Source organism: Narcine bancroftii, chromosome 7 (assembly GCF_036971445.1).
Source record: "Narcine bancroftii isolate sNarBan1 chromosome 7, sNarBan1.hap1, whole genome shotgun sequence".
Classification (NCBI taxonomy): domain Eukaryota; kingdom Metazoa; phylum Chordata; class Chondrichthyes; order Torpediniformes; family Narcinidae; genus Narcine; species Narcine bancroftii.
The window spans coordinates 34,681,679-34,704,934 of NC_091475.1; the positions used below are offsets into that span (position 1 = coordinate 34,681,679).

At 49.6% G+C, this 23,256-nt stretch overlaps 2 protein-coding genes across 4 annotated transcripts in view; one reads left to right on the plus strand and one right to left on the minus strand.

Annotated features, from left to right (window-relative positions):
- Nucleotides 1-287: 287 nt before the first annotated feature.
- Nucleotides 288-19,274, minus strand: LOC138739983 (cilia- and flagella-associated protein 44-like). The gene is made up of 5 exons (XM_069892438.1): nucleotides 19,071-19,274; nucleotides 11,199-11,303; nucleotides 1,887-2,028; nucleotides 1,245-1,407; nucleotides 288-329 (listed from the first exon to the last, which is right to left on the minus strand). Exons 1-5 carry the CDS (start codon nucleotides 19,081-19,083, stop codon nucleotides 288-290), a joined length of 465 nt encoding a protein of 154 aa, XP_069748539.1. The 5' UTR covers nucleotides 19,084-19,274.
- LOC138738734 (uncharacterized) overlaps nucleotides 19,109-23,256 on the plus strand; it is a 54,137-nt gene continuing 49,989 nt past the window's right edge. For 2 of the 3 annotated variants that reach the window (XM_069889547.1, XM_069889546.1), the window contains exon 1: nucleotides 19,109-19,245. The gene's annotated coding sequence lies outside the window, so the exon portion shown is untranslated. The remainder of the gene's footprint in view (nucleotides 19,246-23,256) is intronic. The other variant, XM_069889542.1, reaches the window with a different exon arrangement.

Sequence of the window (23,256 nt, forward strand, 5' to 3'; positions counted from 1 at the left end):
TAACTAGCTTGGGGTTACTCATCTTTTATTTAACAAATAGTTATATTGATTCTCAAAAATCCAAGTATCAAATAGTCTAACCTTTCAGAATCACCTCCAAGATCAGTAATTCAAATGATTTGATTTTCTATCTATTACATTTTTTAATCATTTCACAGTTATCAACCCAGGCATTATTTTTAAATTCAGATTGAATTTTGGTGTAATCAGGATTCAGATTCATTTCTCTGCCCACTGTGTGACTAGCCCAAGAAGGAAAATGAATTTACATGCCTTCTTTCACATCCTCAGGATATCCAAGTTGCCCCAAAATACTTGGAGTTCAAGCACTGGTGACACATTGAGAAAGGTAGAAATAAATTTCAGGTGGAAGAAGATAAATTACGAGTTATTCATCTTTCTTTTGTGCTTCTAATTCTGAAATTGTGTTAATTTAGAGATATAAACAAAATAGAGAGAGTGCAGAGAAGGTTCACGAGAATGTTGACAGGATTTCAGGGTCTGAGTTACAGGGAAAGGTTGTGCAGACTGGGCTTTTTTTCTCTGGAGCGTAGAAAATTGAGAGGGGACTTGATAGAGGTGTTTAAGATTTTAAAAGGGACAGACAGAGTAAATGTGGATAGGCTTTTTCAATTAAGAAAGGGGGAGATTCAAACTAGAGGACATGGTTTAAGATTGAAGGGGGAAAATTATAAGGGGAACATGAGGGGAAATTTCTTTACGCAGAGGGTGGTGGGGATGTGGAATGAGCTTGCGGCAGACGTGGTCGAGGCGGGATCATTGGTTACATTTAAGGAAAGACTGGATCGTTACATGGATAGGAGGGGACTAGAGGGGTATGGACCGGGTGCTGGTCAGTGGGACTAGGAGGGTGGGGATTTGCTACGGCATGGACTAGTAGGGCCGAACTGGCCTGTTCTGTGCTGTAAGTGGTTATGTGGTAATTGACAGATAAATGTACTGGGGAGATCCCTCTAGTCTTCTTTAAAATAGTGGCATGAGTGGACAGAGCAACTGTTTAATGATTCATTAAAAATTGGTTACTCCAACACTGCAGTACCTCATGCTACACTGCGAATGTAAGCCTAAAATATATAATCAACAGTAAAGTTTCAAAGTATTTAAATCAAATTATATATTAAATTTTTAAGTAGTTTCAAAGGCAACAATAACCTTATTGGCAATGTTAATGAAACATATTGCTCTAATTTCTGTATTTTGACACTGGGGGTATTAAACATTACCATCACAATACCAATGCCTCCATTACTGCTGCTTCGAATATACTTTTGCTCCTTGGTCTTAATATCCATAAAAATCACCAGATTGCCAGCTACAAATATGATAGTTCCCCCACCAATAAGTTGCAAGTTTACTCGCCGAGTACTGTCATAACCAAAAGAATGACTGGTATTAAAATAGGTTAAGCAAAATAATGATCAAGATGGTGGTGGGTGACAACTTCAGTATAGTAAACTGACTTTAATATCAATTAAGAAACTGCAAATACTGAAAGAACTGCTGGAGGAAGTAGATAGGTAAGACAGCATCCATGAGTAGCAATTGCCAGTCAACATTTATCAAGGCTGAAAGAAAATAGGTAGTTAGATTGGTGTTCAGTCCCAAAATGGCTGGCCATTTCTAACCATGGATGCTATCAGACTTGCCTCGATTCTCCAGCAATTTTTCGACTGCTTAATATCAATTAAATTTACTCAACACTGAAATTCATTCAGAAACACTTACTGTACTTAAGTTCATTTGATAAGTTAAATTAATTGAACATTCATTGATATTGGTATCCATTTTTATATATTTCAATCAAAAATCATAATCATTAGGTTGGAACTGAGGGTAAATTATGTGTGCAGTTTTACAAAGGATACACAAAGGTGAGTAGATTTTTTGGTATCAATGCTTCTGGTGAAATGAATGGCTTTGAACATATTTCTTCATGGTCATAGAAAAAGTCATCTAAAAGTATTCTTTCTTCTGGAGCATTTTTATCTTGCTTCTTTGTAGATTGCTCTGTAACAAACAATACAATCCACAGTAATACTATTGAAAAATGGCTGAACTACCTATCAGAAAACAAGGGCAAATTCCAAAGTGAGCTAAAAGCACCAAGGGAGGAAACTACAGTAAAAACTCTAATATCCAGAATTCAACCAACCAGCAGCCTTAAGCAAACAGCAAAAAAAATCAAGAAAAGATACATTTTAAAAATTAAAATAAATAAAAATAAAATAATACCAATGGTTTAAAAAAAATACACGTTTAAAATTGTAAAAGTAAATGTTCTCTGAAGTAACACATAAATCTTTGGTGAAAATTGGAGAGAATATTCAGCCAGGGGTTGCGTTGCTCATAGCAGCAGTTTGAATGGAGTTTTGTGAAACAGCAATGGGAACACCCAGGTTGAAGTGCTAGTTGATGCTGCTTGCCATTGAGATGACTCTCTTAAAGTATCTCCTTATCTCTGCTTAGGAAGAGTTGCCCCAGCCAGAGGCTTATCCATAAAATTGGAGGAGGGGGGCGTTAATTATCTATAATGTTATTGTCCGTCTTTTAGGTGGCTCCATGGAGTGGGAATAACCTGCAGATGCAGCAATGGATAAATATTTTCAAAGAATATGATTGAAAAAAGTAAAATGCTTTAAGGTTTATATATTCATGCAAATGAAGTTCTTTCAGTGCAGTTAGCCCAAGGCTAGAGTTCAATCCTGCCCTGTCTGTATATTCTCCCATGTCTGCTGGGATTTTTCCTGGGGGCTCCAGTTTCATCCCACCATTCAAAACATACTTGGGCTGTAGGTATGTCCTCAAAGTTGTATCTTCAGCTGTGCACTGTCTCAGTTCCTCAAATCAGGAGGAAGAGATGTACATTATTGTCATTATATCAAACGTGTCCTCTTGGATCGTGCATTTCCTTGGAACATGAGAGAGTGCATCGGCTAAGTGCATTTCTTTTCCGGACTTGTAAACTAAAGTCATGTTGTATTTCTGAAGCCTGAGCATCATTCTTTGTAATCGTGGAGGGGCCGCATGGATTGGCTTTTTCAGAATTGTGACCAGAGGTAAGTGGTCAGTCTCTATGGCCACTGGTCTGCTATAAAAGCAGTTGTTAAATTTTGAGCAGGTGAAAACTACTGCCAACAACTCCTTTTCTATTTGGGCATTATCTGGTCTCCATGATGGTGAGTGACGTGGATGCAAAGGCCACTGGTTTTCCATCTTGCAGGCATGCTGCACCTAGACTGTACTGTGATGCATCACAGGTTAGCATCACTAGTCTTCATACGTCAAAGTACGTAGAACAGATGGGCATGACTATGCTTCTTTAATGCATTTATTGTTGTTCTTCCCAGGACCTCTTGTGGTTTAATTGATGTTCAAAAACGAGTCAGGCAATGTGGAGAATACTTCAGAAAAGTTAAACCTTTATTTGAAAGTAAAGGGTGAGGCAGTCAGAGAAGAAGTCACTGATCAAACCCACTGGACACAGCATGTATTCTCTTTTCATGTTAAATTCTGACCTTGCTTGTTCAATCAATCATACCCCTCATCTTAGCAGCATACCAATCTTTGGTTTGCCACCATTATTTCTCATTCCTTTATCTTTTTCTTTCTTTGGCTTGGCTTCGCGGACGAAGATTTATGGAGGGATAAATGTCCACATCAGCTGCAGGCTCGTTTGTGGCTGACAAGTCCGATGTGGGACAGGCAGACACGGTTGCAGGGGAAAATTGGTTGGTTGGGGTTGGGTTTTTCCTCCTTTGTCTTTTGTCAGTGAGGTGGGCTCTGCGGTCTTCTTCAAAGGAGGTTGCTGCTAATCATGCTTCAAACCACATCCTCCATGATATTCCGCCAACATTAACTTTTACCCATCCTCCCTATCCTGTATCCTTGCCACGTGATTCATCATGACTCACCACCCTTATCTTTTGCCCTTGCTTTGATTATAATTCTTCAATGGTAAAAGTGAATAACTGAATTAACTGCATAATGAATGTATAGTAAATAATCAGTGATTAATGGTTACATATTGCAAGTATATTATTGAAAGTAATAAAAAGTGTCATTGTTTCCAGACCACATCTTTGTGCATCAACTGCTTTAGCAGGATGGTAAGATCACTGGTGTTCAGAATGAACTTGCTCAGGTAGTTGACCATGACCAGGAATCGTTGTAGCACTGTCACATCTGTCGGTAGACAGGGGTGTCCTCTGTCCCCAGTGCTTTTTATCCTTGCAATTTGTGATGGATTATAATTTGGGAGAATTTGGTAATATTTGGTAAAATTTTGGGTAGGTTACATACATAAACACATTTTAAAACAGATCTTGTTTAAAAGACTGAAGAATTCATATAGCAGGATCACTGGAGAATGTTATACACATTTCACAAGTAGGTGCTAATTGAAATGACTCATGAAATGAAAGACTATTGTCTTGTTGGAGACAAGTACCTTTCTGTAAAGTCCTCACAGAAAGGTCATCTCCTGGGTTTTGTTAATACTTAAGGCAACAGCTTGACCAAGAGACTAACTCCTATTGTTTTCTGGAGAAGGTGGGGTTTTTGCAAGTGAGAGTGTCACATGGGGCTTTCTGGAAGCCAGTTGGAGAAAGAGAGAGAGGGAAGTAGTAACAAGCTCTCTCATCTAGTGTGTGTGACACTGAAAGCAGCTGAACAGTGCAAGCCAGGAAGAGTTGGTTGAAACTGATGAAAAGCTCCAAAGCAGTGAATGGCTGGAAGTGCTATCTGTCTGATGTTTCTCTTGCAATAAGAGGAACAGAAATGAGCTCTGTGGTAGCCTTAAGAGATTACCATCTGGAAAACCCTGATGGGGAAAGTTTCATCAGTGAGAGAGACATTGAGGTGACTAATGGTGGTACCTCAATTGTGGAAATCCTGGAACACCAAATCTTTCTCTGCAAACCCTAGAAGAACCTTCCTGAGCGGTAAACATTTACCTTTCGAGAACGAAAGCCTGGTGAACTTCATACATGTTAAATTCTGTGCACAGTATAAAATTGCCTGCATCCAGAGAACTTGGAAGAAAGAGAAGTGAGATTGAACTGTGAACCAAAGAACTTTTCTTAAATTTACACACACATCATACACGTGCGCTTAGAATTAGAAGGGAGTTAATTCGGGTTAGTTAAGTATAGAGATAAGTTTGATTCTATTTTCATGTTTAAAGTTGATTAAAAACAACCTATGTTTTAAAAATCACTTGTCTTGGTGAATGTCTATTGCTGCTGGGTTTTGGGGTCCTTTGGGCTCGTAACAGATTGAACTGCTGGTGGAGATTATAAGAAGAGATCAGATATTAAGGGCTTCAGAGTTGGACAGGAAGAACAGAATATTATTTTATTTGCTGATGTTGTGCTATTATATATGTCTGACACAGATGAATCCTTGAAAAAAATTACAGTATTAAAAAATATGGAAGAGTATCAGGTTATAAAATAAATATGGACAAGAGTTAGATAATGCCACTGATAAATTTTGATTCTGAAAGATATCAAAAGGTAAATGGAATCAAAAAGCTAGATGGAATCAAATATTTAGGAATAATGATGAATAATAATTTACAGAACTTATATAAATTTAATTTCACTCTTCTGTTAGAAGAGAAAAATTTACATAAATGGAAAGTCTTGCCAATTACTTTAGTAGGAAGAGCAAATTGTATTAAAATGAAGGTGATGCCAAGATTACAGTATATTTTTCAATCATTACCTATTACACTACCTAAAAATGTATTTAAATTATTAAATTATTCCTATGGAATAACAAAGGGTCGAGAATTTCATTGGAAAAGCTAACATAGGATTATAAACTGGTAGGACTTAAGACTCCCAGATTTTAAGAAGTTTTTTTTAAATCAGCACAAGCAAGATGTTTTTTCATTCTTCTTCAAAGGAGACAGCCCCCCCCCCCCCTCAATTCTTGGATCTAAATGGGATTGAATTCAATAGAAGAGACAGTAAAGGACTTTATTTACATGGAATGTTAAGTTAACAAAAAAGACGGATAACCCTATATTAATACATATGATTAGAATATGGCAAGAAATAAATGAGTGTATTGGAAAAAAAAAAGCAGGAATATCATTATGTCAAAATGTGTTACTGTCCATGAATTTGGGCAACAAAATATTGAATTTCTGGTAGACAAAGGAATAAGATATGTTGATGATTGCTATATGGAGGGATCGCTTAGGTCTTTTGAACAATTAAGAAATAAATATGGAGTAGCTAATGGGACTTTCTTTTGTTTTCTCCAGCTAAGATGATTCCTAAGAGAAAGATGAGGGCCAAACTTGGCCCATCTGAAATTAGTGAAATGAAATGAAAAATTTGGCTGGGGAATACAACTAAATTTATAACTAAGTTGTACTATGTTCTCCAGAATGAAAGTGCAAAACCAGATTTACAGAGATTGAGAGAGAGGGATGGGAATCGGATCTAGGTGTTGCAATAATAGAAAGATGTTGGCCTCATTGGTGTTTGGATAGCATGACATCGATTATAAATGCAAGATACGGATTAGTGCAATATAATTTCCTACACCGATTATACCTCACACCACAGAAGTTGCATAAATCAAAATCAGAGATATCAGAGATCTGTTTTAGGTGCGGGATAGAAATAGGATCTTTTTTTTTTAAACTTGCTACATGGTCATGTGTGAAGGTGAGACCTTTCTGGCAGGACATTAATGAAATATTAACAAGGATAACATGGATGGCCTTCATGGGCGACCCGGAGCTTTATATTTTTGGCAACTTCAATGAAATAAACAATAAATTAACTAAATTCCAAATTTAATTTGTTAAAATAGTCTTAGCAGTGGCTGATAAATGTATTGCCATTACTTGGAAATCCGACTCCCATCTACATACAGTACGATGGACTGCTGAGATGAATAACTGCATACCTATGGAAAAAAAATACATACAACTTAAAGGACAAATATGACATATTTATCAAGATATGGCAGCCATATTTGGATCATATAGGGGCCCAATTATTATTATAATTATAATAAAAAGGACAATAATAGATGCTGCTGTAGAATAAATGCAAATGGTTTCCCCATGGAATTTTTATGGTCAACATAAATGTGACCCCTGACAATGTGTAGATTTATATTGTGAAAGAGAGGAGGGAGGGGTTGTTTTGTTTGCTTTTTGTAAGAAAATGTTTTACACACACACACACACACACATATCTGTGCTTTAAATTGGAAAGTTTACTATATATATATTTATGGATAAAAAAATAAAATATTTAAAAAAAGGAACAAGTACTACTTTTGTAATGAGATTAATCATGTACCTTGATTACATACAGCACGATGGACTGCTGAGATGAATTATTGCATACCATGGAAACTCCAAGTGTTTGTACTTAGAAATTAAGTGGTTAAATAAAATTCAGAATTATGCCTTTCAGCAATTGTAGTTATGCCACTAAGTGTGAATCCAGTACAATGGTGCCATCTGCTGTTCTCCTCTACATCATTATTGTCTTAAAATTGTAATCTTCCCATTGTATAGCAGGAGTAGGTAAAAAAAAGAACAAGGTCGTGATGACAATGAGGCCAGGCCCCTCCTGGGAAGGATGAGCCCTGCAGTTAAGAAGAGAACACTGCTCTCCTGAATTGGAAGACTATCCTACAGGTCATCTTCTTCTGCACCGCCTCTCCACACCCCCCCCACCACCACAAATTAGGAAACAATTTAACAGCTCTCAGCAACACAAAAGGACCTTGCAACAATGCACACCAGGCTATGTTGCTATTGTACCACATTTATCTCACAAGAATCATCTCTAAGCAATTTCCTCATGATCAAAAGAATTCCTTTTGCTCATTCTCACCATAGTAAATGAGCAAATCAAGCCTCTTAATAACTGTGTCTTAAAAGTATGTCAGAGGCTACGGAACAGTCTCAGCTCCTGATCTTACAAAGTCTCTCCAGCACAAATTTGCGACAGAAGTTCTTGACAATAGAAAATCAATCAAATACTTGTCCCTACGAGTTCAAAGTTATTCAAGGATCTTGAATTCATTCAGAACAAAATAAATCCCATCAGCATTCACATTTCTGTGACCTAAACCCATTTGATGTTGCATCCACAAATACAGAATGTTAGCAATTTATAAAGGTTTCCTCATCTTGGTACAGAAATGGCTATATCAGCTACATCAAGGACATCCATTGTTTGGGTATTCTTAACAACCACTAGGCAGCATTCAATTTCATAAGGCAATATACTGCTGTGATTCTATATTCACAACTTGGAACTGGCATATGTCTTCTTTCATAAGTATAGCAGGCTATCAGGATATGACTCAATCTCAATTATACATCATTAAATGCTGATCTCTCAGAGACTCATTTGCCACAATTTAGCAAACCCTGTTACGTTACCGTTCCCATGACCACAGAGATTTTGAATTACACAGTACAGACACAGGCCCTTCGGGCCAAATTATGATGGTGGCCAAGCTGCCTAACTAAGCTAATCCCATTAGACTGAGTTTGGTCCATTTCTCCTTAAACCTTTCCTAACCATGTACCTGTCTAAAAATGTATTTTAAACATTGTAATTATATATCCAGCTTTACCATTGCCTCTGGCAGCTTGTTCAACACATCTACCACTCTGCCTGAAAATGTCAACAGTCTGGTTACTTTTAAATCTCACCCCAAATCTACACCCTCTAATTTCAGATTCCTCTGCTCAAGCAAAAAGACTGGTCTTGCCTATTTTGCTCAGGAATTTAGATACTTATGCAAAGTTATCCTCAATTTCCTACGATTAAAGGGAAAAATGCTCCAATCTATTTAGACTTTCATTATAGATCAAGCCCTTCAGTCTCATTTAACATCCTTATGAAATTTTTCTGCACCTTTTCTTGGATAATAATATCCTTCCCCTTACTACGTAACCAGAACTTCACACATTGTTCCAAGTGTGGTCTCATCAATGTTTTGTACTAACATGATATGCCAACTTCTATCTTCTTTCTTTGGCTTGGCTTCGCAGACGAAGATTTATGGAGGAGTAATGTCCACGTCAGCTGCAGGCTCGTTTGTGGCTGACAAATCCGATGCGGGACAGGCAGACACGGTTGCAGTGGTTGCAAGGGAAAATTGATCAGTTGGGGTTGGGTGTTGGGTTTTTCCTCCTTTGTCTTTTGTCAGTGAGGTGGGCTCTGCGGTCTTCTTCAAAGGAGGTTGCTGCCTGCCGAACTGTGAGGTGCCAAGATGCACGGTTTGAGGTGAGATCAGCCCATTGGCGGTGGTCAATGTGGCAGGCACCAAGAGATTTCTTTAGGCAGTCCTCGTATCTCTTCTTTGGTGCACCTCTGTCTCAGTGGCCAGTGGAGAGCTCGCCATATAACACGAACTTGGGAAGGCGATGGTCCTCCATTCTGGAGACGTGACCTACCCAGCGCAGTTGGATCTTCAGCAGCGTGGATTCGATGCCATCGGCCTCTGCCATCTCGAGTACTTCGATGTTAGGGATGAAGTCGCTCCAATGAATGTTGAGGATGGAGCGGAGACAACGCTGGTGGAAGCGTTCTAGGAGCCGTAGGTGATGCCGGTAGAGGACCCATGATTCGGAGCCGAAAAGGAGTGTGGGTATGACAACAGCTCTGTATACGCTAATCTTTGTGAGGTTTTTCAGTTGGTTGTTTTTCCAGACTCTTTTGTGTAGTCTTCCAAAGGCGCTATTTGCCTTGGCGAGTCTGTTGTCCATCTCGTTGTCGATCCTTGCATCCGATGAAATGGTACAGCCGAGATAGGTAAACTGGTTGACCGTTTTGAGTTTTGCGTGCCCGATGGAGATGTGGGGGGGCTGGAAGTCATGGTGGGGAGCTGGCTGATGGAGGACCTCAGTTTTCTTCAGGCTGACAAGTCCGATGCGGGACAGACAGACACGGTTGTAGCGGTTGCAAGGGAAAATTGGTTGGTTGGGGTTAGGTGTTGGGTTTTTCCTCCTTTGTCTTTTGACAGTGAGGTGGGCTCTGCGGTCTTTTTCAAAGGAGGTTGCTGCCCGCCGAACTGTGAGGCGCCAAGATGTACGATTTGAGGCGATATCAGCCCACTGGCGGTGGTCAATGTGGCAGGCACCAAGAGCTTTCTTTAGGCAGTCCTTGTACCTCTTCTTTGGTGCACCTCTGTCTCGGTGGCCAGTGGAGAGTTCACCATATAACACGATCTTGGGAAGGCGATGGTCCTCCTTTCTGGAGACGTGACCTACCCAGCGCAGTTGGATCTTCAGCAGCGTGGATTCGATGCTGTCGGCCTCTGCCATCTCGAGTACTTTGATGATGGAGATGAAGTCGCTCCAATGAATGTTGAGGATGGAGCGGAGACAACGCTGGTGGAAGCGTTCTAGGAGCCGTAGGTGATGCCGGTAAAGGACCCATGATTCGGAGCCGAACAGGAGTGTGGGTATGACAACGGCTCTGTATACGCTAATCTTTGTGAGGTTTGTTTGTTTGGCCAACTTCTATACTCAATGCACTAACCAACGAAAGCAAGCATGTCTGCTCCACCACCCTGGCTACCTGTGCTGCCTCTTTCAAGGAATTATTTACTTTTATCTCAAGGTCTCTTTTTTACAACATTCTCTGGAATCTTGCCATTTACTGTGCAAGTCCTGCACTGGTTCAACTTTCCAAAATGCAACACCTCACACATGCCCACGTTAAATTCAATCTCCCAAACCTTGACCCACTTTCCTAGGTCATCTAGAACCTGTTTTTACCTCGGAACACCATCCTTACCATCAATTTTGGAGTTCCCTGAAAAATTACAAACCATGAGAACTATGCTGTCTTCTCCACCACTTATATAGGTGAGGAACAACAGTGGACCCAGAACTGATCTCTGCAGCACAGCACTGGTCACAGGCCTCCAAAAGTAAAACAACCATTCCCTACCAGCTGCTGACACCATCCTCCAAGCCAATTTTGTATCCTCTTGACTAATTCACCCTGAATTCCATGATCTAATCTAGACCAACCCATCATGCCAGCCACTTTGCACCCAAGGACAGACAACTGTTTTCCCTGGGACAACTGATCAACACACCTCTAATCTCATTTCATCAAATTTTACAATCTCTCAGAATGAACTTTGACAAAACTAATGAAATGGTTATGAGCTCTCACCTTCCTCTTCAGTTGGAACAGTTTCACCCTCTTGCATATAATTTATATCCTCTTCATCAGGGTCTTCAGAGTCAGGGATTTTTGTAGATTCCTGCACTTTTTCCACTTATCGTTGTGAAAATAAAAATAATTATTTAATGCACTGCAACAATGAACAAAAAGTACATATTCAGTCAATTCAATTTCATTTTCACAGCATTTTGCAACTAGTCTTTGATAAAACTGCCAGAAATACTCAGGCAAGACATGTAAAGAAAACAAAATTAGCAATTCAGATTGATGACTGCATCAGAAGAAGAAAGACTATCAGGGTGCCACCTCACCAGTAAACCTTCGCTTCAATCTCCCCATGATGATAACAGTCTTAAACCCAGGGGATGCTCTTTATCCTGCTTTGTTAGAATAACAGTAGTTGCTTCATTGAAGCAAGTTGTTATTTTTTTGACTTGTTGGCTTGTGAAAAAAAATAGATTTAAAAAGGAGCTTAAAGGCTATAGAGAAATATTATTTATTAAATATTTTATTTCTCATTTGTTAATGCTTCTTCTGGAAAGAGTTTAACCAAAACTATTATTAAACATTTATTTTAATAAGAAAAAGTTTAACATTACATATTTTGAAAGTAGAGAAAACATGCAGATGTTGAAAATTTTCAATAAATATTTAGTTTGGCCCACGACTTAGTCCAAGTTTTTAATTTTGGCCCTCTGTGAATTTGAGTTTGACACCCCTGCTCTACAGCATCAGTACCACACTGTGATGCAGCCAGCCAGGACGCTCTCAAAAGAACTCCTGAGGAAGGCTGACATGATATTGGCCGGTAGCCTTGCCCACTTCAGTCTTCTCAGGAAGTGCAGTCACTGATGCACCTTTCTGACAAGTGAGGAGATGTTGACTTGTTAAGTGGACTCCAATGAACTTGGTGCTCTCTACTCCATCCATTACTGAGTTATTACTGTGTTGTAGTGGGTGATCGTTCCTGGTCCTCCTCAAGTCCATGATCATCGCCTTCGTCTTGTTGACATAATCACAAGATATGGTGTGAGAAAAACATCCTGGGTTCTAGGAAACAGCAGCGCTGCCAAAACTGCTGAAATGGTAGCACTGCTGCTGACACAGACTTGCAGAGAGTGGGAGCAGAATCAAAGCACTCCCAAGGAGTCCAATCACCCAGTCTGACTGCCATCATCCAGGATTTAAATGGCCTGTAAACTGAGTGGTTTTATTTCAAAGTCCTGCAACCATAGGGTTTGTGTCCAAGATGACAGTGTCTCTGATTGGCAGCAGCCACGAGAGGTTACAGACTCCAGGGAAACAGAGGACTGACGCAGGGCACCAGAAAATGATACCGTCCCCCATTTGAGAAGAAGCAGCAAAAGAGACAACCCACAGGATGGTGACCATTGTGGCTGACCAGTGAGGGGCTGTGAGCTGAAGAACACACAGGCTGTTGGTGACTCGAGATGAGGAACCCATGCAGGCTAGAGGCTGCAGGCACCTGTTGTTGAGGGATTCACTCTAGGCTGCAGACCGTTGGGAGACTGACTCAAGACGGGCTGAAGGGGTACCAGGTATTGGAATTCGGATGCAAGAGGATGCAGAAGGGTTCCCAAGCACATCAGAGGTTTAGATCTGGAGCTCGGGCTTATCTATATGTGGCTGCAGGGCTGCATGAATACTGGAGGTTAATCCATGTGCACACGGTGATTGTGAGCGTACTCTCTATGGGGAATGATCATATTAAGGGCTAAGCTGAAGTAGATAAACAGCAGCCTGGTGTGCGAGGCATCATTCTCCAGGTGAGTCAAGATGGAGGAGAGAGACAAGGCAACAGCATCATCTATGGTATGGTTTCTTCAAGAGGCAAATTGAAATGCGTCCCATGCCTCTGGGAGGTGCACTTCGAAATGTTCCATGACCAGACACTCAAAGCATTTAATAATGGTGGAGGTCAGTGCAACGGGGTGGTAGTCATTGAGACCTGTTACTGTCGCCCTCTTACACTGATTCAATATCTACATCATTCAATATTTCCATGATAAAAATGACTCAAAAGCAGATACAAGAGATTGCATATGCTGGAATCAGGAGCAAAAAAATGTTGGGGGAACTCAGCAGGTTGACCACGTGAGGGGGGGATGGAGGGAGAAAAGATTTTCAGTGTTTCGCTTAAAGACCATGCACCAGAAGTGAGTGAAGAGGGACGAGGAGTGGAATGGCACATGGCCAGTAAAACTGAAGTAGGGTAAAGAGTGATGTGAAAAGAGATGTAGGGAGAAGTGTGGAGAGACTAGCTGATAAATGGAAGCAGATTTTAAAAGCGATTGACAGAGCATTGAGGATGAGGAATACTCAATCCATGGCATAAAAAAACTGCTAGAGAAACTCCCCTTCAACCAGATACTCGCTCAAGCCTCCCCACCAGAGTCCTGTCATTCACTTTTCCTTTTTGCCAGATACATCCTGTTTCCTCCTCTACCATATATTCACTCAGAGTTTGCTTGACACTCATCTCCCCTTCTGCAAGTTGCTTAGCCTTCATCTCCCTGAACCACAAACTCCATCAACCCCTCTGCCAGACTCTCATTCCCCGTCGCCCCCCTCTGCCAGGAGCTTCCTCTCCCTCCCACCTCTGCCAGGCATTTCAACCCAGATTCTCTCCCTCCGCCAGGGGCTCCTACCCAATCTCTACCAACTGTTCCCTCCGCGACTCCCCCTCGACCTGGCGCTCCCTCCCTGTCTCCCCTTCTGCCAGGCACTCCCTCCCCGTCTCCCCTTCTGCCAGGCACTCCCTCCCCGTCTCCCCTTCTGCCAGGCACTCCCTCCCCGTCTCCCCTTCTGCCAGGCACTCCCTCCCCGTCTCCCCTTCTGCCAGGCACTCCCTCCCCGTCTCCCCTTCTGCCAGGCACTCCCTCCCCGTCTCCCCTTCTGCCAGGCACTCCCTCCCCGTCTCCCCTTCTGCCAGGCACTCCCTCCCCGTCTCCCCTTCTGCCAGGCACTCCCTCCCCGTCTCCCCTTCTGCCAGGCACTCCCTCCCCGTCTCCCCTTCTGCCAGGCACTCCCTCCCCGTCTCCCCTTCTGCCAGGCACTCCCTCCCCGTCTCCCCTTCTGCCAGGCACTCCCTCCCCGTCTCCCCTTCTGCCAGGCACTCCCTCCCCGTCTCCCCTTCTGCCAGGCACTCCCTCCCCGTCTCCCCTTCTACCTGTGCGGCCTCCCCGTCTCCCCTTCTACCTGTGCGGCCTCCCCGTCTCCCCTTCTACCTGTGCGGCCTCCCCGTCTCCCCTTCTACCTGGGCGGCCTCCCCGTCTCCCCTTCTACCTGGGCGGCCTCCCCGTCTCCCCTTCTACCTGGGCGGCCTCCCCGTCTCCCCTTCTACCTGGGCGGCCTCCCCGTCTCCCCTTCTACCTGGGCGGCCTCCCCGTCTCCCCTTCTACCTGGGCGGCCTCCCCGTCTCCCCTTCTACCTGGGCGGCCTCCCCGTCTCCCCTTCTACCTGGGCGGCCTCCCCGTCTCCCCTTCTACCTGGGCGGCCTCCCCGTCTCCCCTTCTACCTGGGCGGCCTCCCCGTCTCCCCTTCTACCTGGGCGGCCTCCCCGTCTCCCCTTCTACCTGGGCGGCCTCCCCGTCTCCCCTTCTACCTGGGCGGCCTCCCCGTCTCCCCTTCTACCTGGGCGGCCTCCCCGTCTCCCCTTCTACCTGGGCGGCCTCCCCGTCTCCCCTTCTACCTGGGCGGCCTCCCCGTCTCCCCTTCTACCTGGGCGGCCTCCCCGTCTCCCCTTCTACCTGGGCGGCCTCCCCGTCTCCCCTTCTACCTGGGCGGCCTCCCCGTCTCCCCTTCTACCTGGGCGGCCTCCCCGTCTCCCCTTCTACCTGGGCGGCCTCCCCGTCTCCCCTTCTACCTGGGCGGCCTCCCCGTCTCCCCTTCTACCTGGGCGGCCTCCCCGTCTCCCCTTCTACCTGGGCGGCCTCCCCGTCTCCCCTTCTACCTGGGCGGCCTCCCCGTCTCCCCTTCTACCTGGGCGGCCTCCCCGTCTCCCCTTCTACCTGGGCGGCCTCCCCGTCTCCCCTTCTACCTGGGCGGCCTCCCCGTCTCCCCTTCTACCTGGGCGGCCTCCCCGTCTCCCCTTCTACCTGTGCGGCCTCCCCGTCTCCCCTTCTACCTGTGCGGCCTCCCCGTCTCCCCTTCTACCTGTGCGGCCTCCCCGTCTCCCCTTCTACCTGTGCGGCCTCCCCGTCTCCCCTTCTACCTGTGCGGCCTCCCCGTCTCCCCTTCTACCTGTGCGGCCTCCCCGTCTCCCCTTCTACCTGTGCGGCCTCCCCGTCTCCCCTTCTACCTGTGCGGCCTCCCCGTCTCCCCTTCTACCTGTGCGGCCTCCCCGTCTCCCCTTCTACCTGTGCGGCCTCCCCGTCTCCCCTTCTACCTGTGCGGCCTCCCCGTCTCCCCTTCTACCTGTGCGGCCGCCCCGTCTCCCCTTCTACCTGTGCGGCCGCCCCGTCTCCCCTTCTACCTGTGCGGCCGCCCCGTCTCCCCTTCTACCTGTGCGGCCGCCCCGTCTTCCCTTCTACCTGTGCGGCCGCCCCGTCTCCCCTTCTACCTGTGCGGCCGCCCCGTCTTCCCTTCTACCTGTGCGGCCGCCCCGTCTCCCCTTCTACCTGTGCGGCCGCCCCGTCTCCCCTTCTACCTGTGCGGCCGCCCCGTCTCCCCTTCTACCTGTGCGGCCGCCCCGTCTCCCCTTCTACCTGTGCGCCCGCCCCGTCTCCCCTTCTACCTGTGCGCCCTCCCCGTCTCCCCTTCTACCTGTGCGCCCTCCCGGTCTCCCCCTCTACCTGGTGCTCCCTCCCCGTTAAACCATCTCCCCCTCTGCCAGGCACTCCCACCCCGTTTCCCCCTCAACCTGGCACTCCCCCCACCCATCTCCTCATCTCCCCCACGGCCAGGCGCTCCCTCCCCGTCTCCCCCGCGGCCAGGCGCTCCCTCCCCGTCTCCCCCGCGGCCAGGCGCTCCCTCCCCGTCTCCCCCGCGGCCAGGCGCCCCCTCCCCGACTCCCCCGCGGTCAGGCGCTGCCGCCCCGACTCCCCCGCGGCCAGGCGCTCCCTCCCCGTCTCCCCCGCGGCCAGGCGCTCCCTCCCCGTCTCCCCCGCGGCCAGGCGCTCCCTCCCCGTCTCCCCCGCGGCCAGGCGCTCCCTCCCCGTCTCCCCCGCGGCCAGGCGCTCCCTCCCCGTCTCCCCCGCGGCCAGGCGCTCCCTCCCCGTCTCCCCCGCGGCCAGGCGCTCCCTCCCCGTCTCCCCCGCGGCCAGGCGCTCCCTCCCCGTCTCCCCCGCGGCCAGGCGCTCCCTCCCCGTCTCCCCCGCGGCCAGGCGCTCGCTCCCCGTCTGCCCCGCAGCCAGGCGCTCCCTACCCGTCTCCCCCGCGGTCAGGCACTCGTACCTTGTCTCCGCTCTACTTGGTGCCCACCCCCACCCCGTCTCACCATCTCCCACTCTGCCAGGCACTCCCTCCCTGTCTCCCCTTCTACCTGTGCTCACTCCCCGTCTCCCCTTCTACCTGTGCTCCCTCCCCGTCTCCCCTTCTACCTGTGCTCCCTCCCCGTCTCCCCTTCTACCTGTGCTCTCTCCCCGTCTCCCCTTCTACCTGTGCTCCCTCCCGTCTCCCCTTCTACCTGTGCTCCCTCCCCGTCTCCCCTTCTACCTGTGCTCCCTCCCCGTCTCCCCTTCTACCTGTGCTCCCTCCCCGTCTCCCCTTCTACCTGTGCTCCCTCCCCGTCTCCCCTTCTACCTGTGCACCCTCCCCGTCTCCCCTTCTACCTGTGCTCCCTCCCCGTCTCCCCTTCTACCTGTGCTCCCTCCCCGTCTCCCCTTCTACCTGTGCTCCCTCCCCGTCTCCCCTTCTACCTCCCCGTCTCCCCTTCTACCTGTGCTCCCTCCCCGTCTCCCCCGCGGCCAGGCGCTCCCTCCCCGTCTCCCCCGCGGCCAGGCGCTCCCTCCCCTCGCCCCCTCTGCCAGGCGCTGCTTCCCCGTCTCCCCCTCTGCCAGGCGCTCCCTCCCCGTCTCCCCCCTCTGCCAGGCGCTCCCTCCCCTTCTCCCCCGCGGCCAGGCGCTCCCTCCCCGTCTCCCCCGCGGCCAGGCGCTCCCTCCCCGTCCCCCCCGCGGCCAGGCGCTCCCTCCCCGTCTCCCCCGCGGCCAGGCGCTCCCTCCCCGTCTCCCCCGCGGCCAGGCGCTCCCTCCCCGTCTCCCCCGCGGCCAGGCGCTCCCTCCCCGTCTCCCCCGCGGCCAGGCGCCCCCTCTCCGACTCCCCCGCGGCCAGGCGCTCCCGCCCCGACTCCCCCGCGGCCAGGCGCTCCCTCCCCGTCTCCCCCGCGGCCAGGCGCTCCCTCCCCGTCTCCCCCGCGGCCAGGCGCTCCCTCCCCGTCTCCCCCGCGGCCAGGCGCTCCCTCCCCGTCTCCCCCGCGGCCAGGCGCTCCCTCCCCGTCTCCCCCGCGGCCAGGCGCTCCCTCCCCGTCTCCCCCGCGGCCAGGCGCTCCCTCCCCGTCTCCCCCGCGGCCAGGCGCTCCCTCCCCGTCTCCCCCGCGGCCAGGCGCTCCCTCCCCGTCTCCCCCGCGGCCAGGCGCTCCCTCCCCGTCTCCCGCGCGGCCAGGCGCACCCTCCCCGTCTCTCCCGGGGCCAGGCTCCCCCTCCCCGTGTCCTCCGGGGCCAGGCGCCCCCACCCCGTCTCCGCCGAGGCCAGGCGCCCCCTCCCCGACTACCCCGCGGCCAGGCGCTCCCGCCCCGACTCCCCCGCGGCCAGGCGCTCCCGCCCCGACTCCCCCGCGGCCAGGCGCTCCCGCCCCGACTCCCCCGCGGCCAGGCGCTCCCTCCCCGTCTCCCCCGCGGCCAGGCGCTCCCTCCCCGTCTCCCCCGCGGCCAGGCGCTCCCTCCCCGTCTCCCCCGCGGCCAGGCGCTCCCTCCCCGTCTCCCCCGCGGCCAGGCGCTCCCTCCCCGTCTCCCCCGCGGCCAGGCGCTCCCTCCCCGTCTCCCCCGCGGCCAGGTGCTCCCTCCCCGTCTCCCCCGCGGCCAGGCGCTCCCTCCCCGTCTCCCCCGCGGCCAGGCGCTCCCTCCCCGTCTCCCCCGCGGCCAGGCGCTCCCTCCCCGTCTCCCCCGCGGCCAGGCGCTCCCTCCCCGTCTCCCCCGCGGCCAGGCGCTCCCTCCCCGTCTCCCCCGCGGCCAGGCGCTCCCTCCCCGTCTCCCCCGCGGCCAGGCGCTCCCTCCCCGTCTCCCCCGCGGCCAGGCGCTCCCTCCCCGTCTCCCCCGCGGCCAGGCGCTCCCTCCCCGTCTCCCCCGCGGCCAGGCGCTCCCTCCCCGTCTCCCCCGCGGCCAGGCGCTCCCTCCCCGTCTCCCCCGCGGCCAGGCGCTCCCTCCCCGTCTCCCCTGCGGCCAGGCGCTCCCTCCCCGTCTCCCCCGCGGCCAGGCGCTCCCTCCCCGTCCCCCCCGCGGCCAGGCGCTCCCTCCCCGTCCCCCCCGCGGCCAGGCGCTCCCTCCCCGTCTCCCCCGCGGCCAGGCGCTCCCTCCCCGTCTCCCCCGCGGCCAGGCGCTCCCTCCCCGTCTCCCCCGCGGCCAGGCGCTCCCTCCCCGTCTCCCCCGCGGCCAGGCGCTCCCTCCCCGTCTCCCCTTCTGCCAGGCGCTCCCTCCCCTCGCCCCCTCTACCAGGCGCTGCTTCCCCGTCTCCCCCTCTGCCAGGCGCTCCCTCCCCGTCTCCCCCCTCTGCCAGGCGCTCCCTCCCCTTCTCCCCCTCTCTCAACTTCATTCCCATGTCTTATTCGACAAACACTCACTCCCCGTCTTCTCTACGAAGCGCTCAGTTTAACTACCAGGACCTCGTTCAGCTTTTCTCACTCACCATTGGCCTCCATGCCTGATCAGTTACCAGGCAACGATGGATGCGGCTCAATCCGGGGAGCCACGGGTCGAAGTGCCTTCTGGGATAGTGGTGGAAGAATCTGGGCGGTGATTGATGCTCAAATGGGAGAAACTTCGAGCGTGATTTGTTGCAACTTGAGCAGGGAGGATGCGAGGTGAATAGGGGAGAGAAAAAAAGAAACATACAGAGATAGAGTCGGGGAAAGGGAGAGAGAGAGAGAGAGAGAAGGGGGTAGGGAGGGGAGAAAGGAGAAGCCTAACGGAGGAGAAAGGAAAGAAGGGGAGAGGGAAGAAAGAAAGGGAGAGAGGGAGGGAAGGAGGAGGGAGGGAGGGGATCAAGGGGAGAGGGAGGGAGGGGAGCAAGGGGTGGTGAGGGGGGAGAGAGAGCAAGTGAATGCTACAATTAATATAATTGATATGCACTCACTACACATCGCAGTACCTTTTATTATGTTATTACCATGTGATGGGAATTACCAGAGAATGTCTTCTCTAATATGATCCCTGCATACTAATGATCTTGCGCAGCTTTGATATTTAAATACAATTCACTGCCAGAACAACACCCAACCCCAACGAACCAATTTTCCCTTGCAGCCGCTGCAATCATGCCTGCCTGTCCTGCATCGGACTTGTCAGTCACCAACGAGCCTGCAGCAGATGTGGACATACCCCTCCATAAATCCTCGTCCGCGAAGCCAAGCCAAAGAAAAGAATGTCTACACTTCTCTTACAAATTGCTCTTTAAACAATGCATTTAAAGCTGTGTTTCACAAGGTTATTTCAAACAATTCATCCTTCCAATTGTTTGGAGGAATCCATTCCTCAGGTCCTGTCTGCTGTACCTGTATTTGAGCTGAACTCTTATTTTAGAATTCACCATAACATTGGATGAAACATCTTTTTCCTATTTGATGCAAATTCGTGAGTTGGTCACAACAAAAATAAGATCAAGGTTTAAGTTTATCAGATTTCTGAAACATAAGCTCATAAGATTTACTGTAGTAACCACCAGCTAAACTTTATGAGGAGTTTGAGGAGATTTGAATGTCACAAAAGACTCGTACATTTCTATAGTGGTGCTATGGAGAGCATTCTGACTGGTCTGGCATGAAGGTGCCAATGCACAGGACAGGAAAAGACTACAGAGAGTTGTGAGCTCAGCCATGAGTCTTCCAACCATTGAGGGCATCTGCAAAAGGTGGTGTTTTAAGAAAGCAGCCTCTACCCTCAAGGATCCTCACTGCCCATGCCATGCCCTCTTTCCACTGCCACCATCAGAAAGGAGGTTCTGGAGCCTGAATACAAACACCCAGCACTAATTCTGACACCAGAATTCTGAATGGACAATGAATTCACCTCTTCTTTTGCATGAATTTATTTAGTTTTAAAAGTATAGGAACTGTGACGCTGCTGTAAAACAACAAATTTTGAGACATGTTCATGACAATAAACTCTGACTGATAGTATTTATATGTTTTAAAAGGTGTTGGCGATAAATTCAAACTTGGAAGAACCATTGTTGTAATTGTAAGCACTGAGCAAATGATTCTGATGCAAAGTCCACAGACTGTACAACAGGCTTTGATTATCTTAAACTTTGTACACCAGTCTTTGTTGGCTCTACATTTGACTGTCCCCTGAAGGGGCTGGCTAGTCTTTATACAGACTGATGATTGACAGCTGGCAGGTGGAGCCAGCCTCCCAGGTTGCCTACCTACAGGTACAATGGTTCCCCCTGCAGTAGGCTGATAGAAGTGCCGCCAGTGTTGTGGTTGTATCACCACATTCACCCCCTTAAAATGAGGCCTCGGTGGGGGGGGGGGGGGGGGCAGAATCCTTGATGCTGAGTAGTATCTACAAGTTCTGGCAGTCACCTGTGTCTCTGGGACTGTTGCAGGACAGGCTCCTGGTCAATGGTCAGTAGGTGCAGGGCTGCCTGAGGGTCGGTTGGGTCTGGGGTGACCAGAGTGGCCGGTGTCTGACAGAGAGGGTGTGTAGTTCTGGGGTGGGCCCACAGGGAGTGTGGCCCTCTGGAGAGGCGGAGAGAGGGTGTTGGCTCCCGGGGGATCCTGGATGTGCTAGGGGAGCCTGGGGTGAGAAGGCTGGCCCCCTGCTGATGCCGTTGGGGTACCTGACATAGGCGTCATTTTGGTTTGAATGGAGGAGGTGTGCCTGCTCGATCAGGGGTCAGATTGGTGGGTCTTCATGGAGGAGTAATGGTCCCAAAGACATCACCAATTTCCTAGGAAAGGAGAAAAGGTGTTTGTGAGGGGTCTGATTGGTAGCCATGTACAAGAGCTACTGTATGGCATGGAGTGCCTCGAGGAGGGTGTCCTGCCAATAGTTGATGGACCAGCTTTTCAACCTCGGGTCAGGAGGACTGCCTTCCAGATAACCCCATTTTCATGCTCCACCTGCCTGTTTCCCCTGGGGTTATAGCTAGTCGTACGACTAGCTGGAATGCCTCACACTGTAAAGTACTAGTGCAGCTCCTCATTCATGAAGCTGGACCCCAGTCACTGTGGATAAATGCCAGGTATCCGAACATGGGGAAGGTCTGCACCAGTCCCTCATTAACGGATGGCGAAGGGAAAATGGGAGAATTAGTCTATGACTAAAAGGAAATAGACATGCTTATTTGTGGAAGGCAGTGGTCCCTTGAAGTCAATGCTGAGTTGCTCAAAGGGCCGAGTAGCCTTCAGTACCTTGGCCCATGGCAAGTGAAAGAAGTGTGGTTTGCACATTGCACAGGCCTTGCAGGTCTCAGTCATGGTCTGGACAGTGAAGTGGTATAGGTACATGAAACCCGGGCGGTAAAGGGTGTGGTGCAGCACCTGAAGCTGTTCAGACTGCACTGGCGTAGGTCCAGGACAGGGCATTAGTGGAGTCGTTGAGCTTCCTCGGCCTATACTGGATATCATAGCTTGACTCTCCAGTGCAACATCTTGTTGTTTTTGATCTTGCCTCTGTGGGTAGTGCTGAACATGAATGCCACTGCACACTGGTTTGAGAGAAGGGTGAACCCTCTGCCAGCCAGGTAGTGGCGCAAGTGGCGGACTGCTTCCATGATCGCCTGGACCTTCTTTTCGATGGCGGAGTGTCTGAGCTCTGAACCGTGAGAGTCTTGGAGAAAAATGCCATGGGTCTGCCCCCTTGATTGAGGGTGGCAGCAAGGGCAACATCAGAGGCATCAGACTCCACCTGGAATGGGGTGGTCTCGTCCATGGCATGCATTATGGCATTGGTGATGTCCTGTCTGATGTGGGCAAAGGTCGCTTGCACCTCAGCAGGGAGAGGAAAAGTGTCAGCTTGGGCCAGTAGGCGGACCTTGTCTGAAAAGTGGGGGACCCACTGGGAGTAGTAAGAGAAGACCCCTAGGCACCTGCAGAGGGCCTTGAGTGTGTTGGGGAGGGTAGTTCCATTGGGGGCGCACGAGTTCAGGGGTGGGACCGATTACACCATGTTCCACAATGCACACCAGGATGGCAAGGCAGGTGGTGCTGAACTCGCACTTCTTCCTGTTGTAAGTGAGGCTCAGTGCCTCAGCTGTCCGGAGAAATCTCTCCAGGTTGGCATCATAGAAACATAGAAGATAGGAGCATTCGACCCTTTGAGCCTGCTCCGCCATTCAACGAGATCATGGCTAATCTTAAAGTTCAGTACCCCGTCCCCGCCTTCTCTCCGTAACCTTTAATACCTTTATACTGAAGAAATATATCTAATTCCCTCTTAAATATATTTAATGAACCTGCCTCCACTGCCCTCTGTGGCAATGAATTCCTCAGATTCACCACCCTCTGGGTAAAGAAATTCCTCCTCATCTCGGTCCTAAATGGTTTGCCTATTATCCTCAAACCATGGCCCCGGGTTCTGGATTTTCCCATCATTAGAAACATCCCATCTGCATCCATTCTGTCCAGTCCTACCAGAATTTTATATGTCTCTATGAGATCCCCTCTCAATCTTCTAAACTCCAGGGTGTACAACGCCAATTTGCGCAATCTTTCCTCATAAGTCATTCCTGCCATTCCAGGTATCAGCCTGGTGAATCGCCTCTGCACTCCCTCCATTGTAAGAACATCCTTCCTTAGATAAGGTGACCAAAACTGCACACAATACTCCAGGTGGGGTCTCACCAAGGCCCTGTACAGCTGCAGTAAGGT